Consider the following 7982-nt stretch of genomic DNA (forward strand, 5'->3'; position numbering starts at 1 on the left):
GCCAGTTTACTGTAGGCACACCTGGCTAAAACAGCCCTCCAATAAATCATCCTTCATTAAGGTTATAATGTTCAGAGATTGTTTTAGCCAGGTGTTGATTCAATGTGATAGAAACTGTAATTGTGGTGCTGTTCAATTGTAATGCATTATACTGAGAGGTGTTATTAATGTTTAGTCAACCCTCATTAGTAGTAGATTAAGTGTTCTAGTTATATACCTCCACAACATTATTAATTAATTCTCCAAAAGAAGTAAAAGTTGTGCATTGAAAAACCTACTTATGTAAATGTACAGAAGCACCATCAGCAAAAATACAAGTATCAAAAGTAAAAATACTTGCAGAAGAATGGTCCCTGTGACTTTAGCTGTAACTAGACCAGCTGCAGAAATAAAATGTTGCTTATCCTTTGATAACATTCTTATAATGGGACATATTTGTATAAATATATCTCTTTATATGACATTATAATGCTGTTACCAATGCATTTTAGGCATTTTAGTGTTACACCACAGTAGTGTAGTCCAGTGGTGGTCAGGCCCCTCCAAAGGATCACATGATAAATCTGTGGGTTTATGAGATGATTACTATTATACACTGTTGCCCATAAAGTTGGAATAATTTTGTTTTCAGACACAATCCTCTGTTTATTCCTATTTAAATGCATCAGTAATCACTTTGGAAGAGATTGACTACTAAAGTTTTGAGAAGATATACACTTTATCTGTCAAGAATAAATCACATTGTCACAATCATTTCATGGAAAGAGGAAAAAGATATTTTATTCCAACTTTATGAGCAACAGTGTATTTGTCTTTCTGGATCACACACCAAGACAAATGTCAATCTATGTTTCATTGTAATGGTAATTAATTATTGAATCTTGAATGATGGGGTAGGAAAGTTCTTGGAAGTCAAACAGTTATTCAAATGAAACTGTTGGAAAAGTTCAGAGTGGACATGTTTCTTTCTTCACAACAGTTAACAATTCAAAGACATCTAAATTCTGAGGTGTGCTCTTTTGTATAGCTGCAAGCCAAAAAAGGTTGGGAGCCATTGGTTCAACCTTTAACAACGCACAATTAAACTTGCTTATGTTTTCAAGTGAATTCCTAATTTAAACATAAAAAAACTAGTGATTGTGGCTGTCAAATAAATGTTGTGGAGTAAGACGTACAATATTTCTTTTTTGCAAGTAAATGTACTTTGTTACTTTCCACCTCTGACCTTCATTGATGTAAAAGAAGTGTGCAAAATATGTAATCAATATAATGCAATACAATCCAGCCGTATCCAACCAAACTAAAAGTTGGATAAACCAACTGATTATATGATTTTTTTGTGTTCAGGCTGATGCCTTTAAGTCCTGCGAGTCAGCACACAGGGCATTGTGCGCTGCAGTATCATCATGTCCTCGCGAGATTACCCGCGAAGCAGCGCACAGTGGCACTTGCGTGGTGTAGACCTGTGTGCATGCTAAACAAAATCTAACTTTGCCAACTCCCATGTAAAATCTTTCCAACTTGTTTCGTAGCGTTGATTGTACTAAAGAATCGCCGTCACCATGAGTATACTCGCCAAAATAGCAGAGATTGAAAATGAGGTAAGGCAAAGAAGTAGATAGCAAGGTAACCCAATGAATCTGTCACGTTTTAGCTAACGGCTAGCTGTTAACGTTAGCAAATAATTAGCCTAGCACCCACAGCTGGGCCTCACATTATACACATCATTTTACGTCTACAGTTCTTTAACAAGTTTCAACGTTTATCGAAAAATGCTCATTCAATTTGTTGCTATATTATGAATCAAATTAGTTAAGCTAGAGGATGTTGCTAACCTCCGGGTGTTTAGCATAGATATTGTTTGATAGGCTGGCAACCAAGCCAACGTTAGAAAGCGCGTATACATCTGTTTCCCATAGCCCACAAACCATCAAAACTGAGACCAAAATTTGTGGAATATGAAAGAGACAACATCTTTATTTGGTAGCTATTAGTCAGTGCGTGCTAGGGGCTACAAAGATGATATCTGAGAAAGGGACATTTGAAAATGAAAATGCAGTGTAAAGTGCTTAGTTAGAGAGGAAAAAGTAGCCTTATAATTTAGATTATTTTAGACACTTGAGCAGAGATAGTACAGGACCGAGTATGAACTTAACTATCACCCTTTTAGGGTTTGCAATAATTCTTCACAAGATAACTTCTGAAACCGAGAGGACAGTTAAAGGAAAATACTCCTAATCAGTTTCAACACAAGTCATTATTTACCTCAGTTAATCAACCCTAGATTTGAGGACGAATAAAACCCAGCAGAGCTCCTTGTGACAGTCCTCAGTGTTATTCAATACTGACATCTTTACTGTTATTTTCAAATGCGATTCAATAATCAGTACATGTCATGTCATTATAGCATGCCACGTCTTCTTTTGTGAGTTTTAGTAACAATAAGAAAACTTAGGACAGCATGTGATTTTTTTAAGGAGGCAGTTTTGTGGATGCAAGTGTATGAAACACTATGTTTCAGGTGAAACAGTTTGTTGATTGACTGAAAATGAATCAATTACTTTGACCATTAAGTCATTTTTCAAGCAAATAACATCTTACATACACTCCTTTTTCTATCTTATGTGACAGTAAACTGAATGGCTTTTGTTTTGGACTGTTGGTCAAACATTTTGAGATGTCACACTGGGCTTTTAGGAATTGTAAATGTGAGATATTTAGATATTTCAATATATTCTGATACCCTATAGACCAAATGATAAACTGATTAATTATGAAAATAATCAGCAGATTAAATATAATTATTAGTCACCTTATTATAATGGGTTTTTTTTGCAATAAAGAATACACCATTCTTTATACTCACTCATCCTGATTCAAAGTCATGGTGGGTATAAGCCTGTCCTAGCGTGCAATGGGCAGAAGTCATGGAAAACACCCTGGATACACTGACAGTCTTTTAATTATACTTGACTGCAGACTGTAAACTAAAAATTGTGATGCTATGAACAGGTTTGAGACCTAATGCTGGTGTTGTTACTGTTAATTGTAGATGGCCAGGACACAGAGGAACAAGGCCACAGCTCACCACTTGGGTCTGCTCAAAGCACGTCTTGCCAAACTGAGGAGGGAACTCATCACACCAAAAGGAGGCAGTGGTGGTGGAACAGGAGAAGGTAAGATCACGGTTTTTAAATGCTTAGTTCACTCATTACTCTTACCTAAGTGTAGCATAAACATGCCTATATGTGGTTTGATAAAAGTTTCTGATTTTTTTTTTTTGCATTTTAGGTTTCGATGTAGCAAAAACCGGTGATGCTCGTGTTGGCTTCGTTGGTTTTCCCTCAGTAGGAAAGTCTACACTGCTAAGTAATCTTGCAGGTGTGTACTCTGAGGTTGCCGCCTACGAGTTCACCACCCTAACGACGGTACCTGGAGTCATTCGCTACAAAGGTGCCAAAATTCAGGTACAAGAGTTTCTTATTTGTTCAGTGCACGTAAAAGTGTCTTTGGTTTAGTATTTTTATCATCACATTGATTATTTTCCGTTCTTTTCTTCTTCCTTTTAAGCTCCTGGATCTCCCAGGAATCATTGAGGGGGCCAAGGATGGCAAGGGGAGAGGCAGACAGGTCATCGCAGGTAAAGATGTGATCAATGAGGTTTCTGCTGAGACTGATACAGGTTTTTCCTGGAAAATAGAATTATGAAACAAAGAATAATGACAGTGTAATTAATTCCCCCCCCTGCTCATATTAATGCCAATCTGGAATGCGTCTCCAGTCATTGCATTTAATGAGATACTTCACTTTAGTTTTGTGCTGTTATGTGCTTCTCTTGGCATCTAAGCAGCATGATGAAATTTAATAAAGAGTGAAATGGTTTAATCAGATGAAATAATGCCCATAGGGTTTTTGGTGACTATAGAGGCTGAAACACGAACAAACTTGCTTCCACAAAACTTTGAGCTAATGTTTTAGCAAACAATTTACACTGTTACAGACAGACAGCAGCATTTGAACATTTTTTAGGGTCCACTAGTTGCAGGAAAATGTGAAACCTCACAAGATTTATGAAATGGATGCAGATTCATAACATATACACTACAGAAGTGATGTACTCCATAATCCACTCTATTGTTTTCTTGCTCCTTTCTGTTTTAGTGGCTCGAACTTGCAACCTAATCCTCATAGTGCTTGATGTGTTGAAGCCTCTTGTTCATAAGAAGCTAATAGAGCATGAGCTGGAGGGCTTTGGCATCCGACTTAATAAGCAACCACCCAACATCGGGTTCAAGAAGAAGGACAAAGGAGGAATCAACTTCACAGCTACAGTATGTCCCACACAGCACAACAGCAATTTAAATGAAGAGATGCAAACTTCTCACAACATCTTAAAATGTCACTGAAATTAATAATGTAATGCTGATAGGAGTTCTTAGTGGATTTTAGTGGTGAGATGTGTGACCGTGTTATAAAATGCTGGTTATCTACTTGTCATTCAACCAACTAATGAGCTGGAAAAGTGAGATTATCAGAATGTGTGATACTGCTGTCAATTTGACATGCAGGATTTCAGTTGTCAGCAGTATCTAATTGACTGGCAGTTCATTTTGATGATGGATATTTTTCTGGCATCCCATTAATTTAAACAAACACCTTTGATCAGTAGTGGATACAAAAAACTTATTTAAAGGTTTGAAATTATCTGCAGAATTAAATGTGGAAAACACATTTAGCCTAACATATGGTTAGTTCTCATCACCCTTGTAACGAACACTGAAACAGCAATGCTGCCCTCAGGTGGACATGCAGGAGATTACACTTCATTTCTGCACATGTCTGTCCATGATGGTGTATTAGAAGCATGATGTTACTAGTGCAATGTGAAAAATATCCAGTGCCGGATGTGCTTAATATATATAAAATATTTCTGTTTTCACCCTCTCGCTCTCTAATGTTGATTAACATCGTGCCTGTCCTCCACTTTATCTCTCTCTCTTTAGTGTGCACAAACTGAGCTGGATGCTGAAACGGTGAAGAGTATCCTGGCAGAGTACAAGATCCACAACGCCGACATCACTCTGCGCAGCGACTCCACCGCTGATGACCTCATTGATGTGGTGGAGGGAAATCGGTAAGCTGCTGAAGTGCCAGAATGGGCCTCCTTAGTCATCCTCAGTGGGTGTGGCCTGTTGGAGTCTAAAATCCTATTTCAGTTCCCACTATACCAATGCAGATAAATTTGAAAATGCATTTTATGTGCCACACGGAGTTCCAACCACATGTGTTTTTTCAGACCATTTTTTTCAGATATGTGTGTAATCTCTAGTTAAGCTGTGTCATCTCTTACCAAGTAACCTATAGTATTACCATTCCTCAGCGTAATTGAATAAAATAACTCAAATGCATTCAAATGTAGGATATGTGGGTTGAGGGTTTATTGTGGGTTCAACCCTGCGTTGTGCTGTATGTTGGACAAGGATCACACTTCCTGGGACTGTCTTTCAACATTTTATTGCAAGACACCAGAGATGGCAACACTATAACCTCCTGGCAATTGCAGAGAAAAAAAGCATTAAGGTCTCTCATAAGTGCTGTCTTCCTTCCCAGGGAACAGATTGTAACGAAAAGATTCTATTATTTAGAAGCAAAGCAATCATTCAGCCTGTACGCACATGCTTCGACAAACTTAATTTACAATTAACAGATGATTAAAATGTAAAAATATCAATACATTCCTTTTACACTTGTTTAAAGTAACTGAACATATATAGCAGATACAGAGCAAAAATAAAGTAAACAGAGCAAAGAACGTGAACTTTTCAAGCAGAAAAGTCAAGAACAAAAAGAGGAAGAAAAACCAGCGTAAGTACAACTCAGTGTTTGGTTTGTGAAATAAAACACCCACCAAACTTCCTGTTAAGACACAAAACATTCAGTTTTATATTAATTGTATCAATACTAATACAGCATATTTGTTCACATAAAACTGTATTAACATAATTTTGGAGAGCATTCACAGCACTACATATGAATCAGTTATAGCCTTTCTATATCATATCCTAAATAGTTGAATTTAAATGTTTGGTTTAACCCTGTCTGCCATGATTGTTTAATATGTTAGGAAAAATTACATTTGGTATATAGTTGCATCTGACAACTTGAACCAAAATCATCTTACCTGAAGTATAACAGAGGCAACCAATAAAAGCAGTAAAAGGGTGAAAATCAGATGGAAATTGTTGTTAATTTTTTTTTTTCCAAGTCAGTTTTAACATTTAACAGAAAAAAAAAAAAAAAAACAAGAAAACAAATGTATGAATTCATTTCAGACTGACAGCTGCTGATTGTGTCATTTCATGGACAGCAGCCACTTACAGTCTTTTGTCACAACAGGGTCTACATCCCATGCATATATGTGCTCAACAAAATCGATCAGATCTCCATCGAGGAGCTTGACATCATCTACAAGGTGCCCCACACGGTTCCCATCTCAGCCCACCACCGCTGGAACTTCGATGACCTGCTGGAGAGGATGTGGGACTACCTACAGCTTGTGCGCATGTAAGATTTGTTTATCCATTCAATACAAGGGGAGGTGAAGAACAGTTGGGGGTTGAAATGCTGCAGAACAGGGTGACTCTGTAAAAATTTCCATTTTTGTTTGTTCGGACTAAAAAAAAAATTTGATTGAGATGATTCTTCCATTTGCAGCTACACCAAACCCAAAGGCCAGCTTCCTGATTACACATCTCCTGTTGTACTCCCTGACGGACGAACTGCAGTCGAGGATTTCTGCTTAAAGATTCACAAAAACCTCATCAAAGAATTCAAGTAGTGAGTACTGTAGACTTGGCTTCATTTTTTTAAGTCTTAAAGGGAACTTTGCCTCTGAGCAGCAGCACAGAGTGTATCATTTGCACAATCCTGAACACTACCCTCATTATGTCTCTAACATCCGAACAGTTGACCATAGGTTTGTCCCAGTATATTCAGTACATCAGAACTGTACATTTCGTTAGAAATGAAACGCCTATGCATACACATAGTTTGAGAAATTAATCCATTGTTTGAAAAAAAAAAAAAAAATGCGGATTAGTAAAATCCATGGTTACATGCCAAGTGTTCATCAAATGGTTTAAAACAACACAGTCACTTTAATCACAGCCATTGCCCTCTTTATGGCGAGATGCGCCAGATAAGCATTAATTGGAGGGTTTGGATTAGGATCTGAGATGATGTGTTGCACCACCATCTACAAATGGGAGAGCCAAGATCGTCAATCAGTCAATATGTTAGTGCTGCTAGGCATTACCCTTCCTCCAGGGAATGAATGGGTCAGACAGTGACACATGCGATTAGAGCCTTTGTAACTAAAGGATTAACTGTCATTGTAGCCTGTAGGTTACTTTATGGTGCAGAACCATTGTAGCAAAGAAAGAATAAATTGATCTTCATTATCTATTTTCTGGTGTAATTAAGATGCATGATGAGCTGCGTCATCTCTTTGTTTTTGTTCTTTAAGATGGTGTAAAAATGAAACATGCATCCTGTTTATTGCCTTGAAGAGATTGATCATGCACGATACTTTTGGTCATTTTTAAACTCTCTCTCTTTCAGTGCTCTCGTGTGGGGATCATCTGTGAAACACAACCCTCAAAAGGTGGGCAAGGACCATGTGATGGAGGATGAAGACGTTATCCAGCTGGTGAAAAAGTAAAAGGAGTCTGAATTCACTGCATGACCTGCGTATCACAAGGTGTTCTGTACAGTTGCTCAGTAAATCGACAAACATATCCATCGCAGCATCTGTGTAATTTGGTTCCCAGTTTTTTTGCTCTAACTTAAAAACGGTGAAATGAATTTAAGTGTCACATTTAAAAGAACCTACAGTACTTAGCACCATGAATAGTTCATATTGAATATTGGTTAAGGCATTGCATTAAAATCTAAAAAATCTGCACAATAAAAAGATAAAGCAG

At 37.4% G+C, this 7982-nt stretch overlaps 1 protein-coding gene across 1 annotated transcript; it reads left to right on the forward strand.

The window, feature by feature from the left end:
- Positions 1 to 1431: 1431 nt before the first annotated feature.
- Positions 1432 to 7982, forward strand: drg1 (developmentally regulated GTP binding protein 1). The gene is made up of 9 exons (XM_056404480.1): positions 1432 to 1601; positions 3053 to 3176; positions 3292 to 3467; positions 3571 to 3640; positions 4162 to 4331; positions 5004 to 5134; positions 6397 to 6564; positions 6715 to 6837; positions 7621 to 7982. Exons 1-9 carry the CDS (start codon positions 1563 to 1565, stop codon positions 7718 to 7720), a joined length of 1101 nt encoding a protein of 366 aa, XP_056260455.1. The 5' UTR covers positions 1432 to 1562; the 3' UTR covers positions 7721 to 7982.

This window comes from Seriola aureovittata, chromosome 18 (assembly GCF_021018895.1).
Source record: "Seriola aureovittata isolate HTS-2021-v1 ecotype China chromosome 18, ASM2101889v1, whole genome shotgun sequence".
NCBI lineage: Eukaryota > Metazoa > Chordata > Actinopteri > Carangiformes > Carangidae > Seriola > Seriola aureovittata.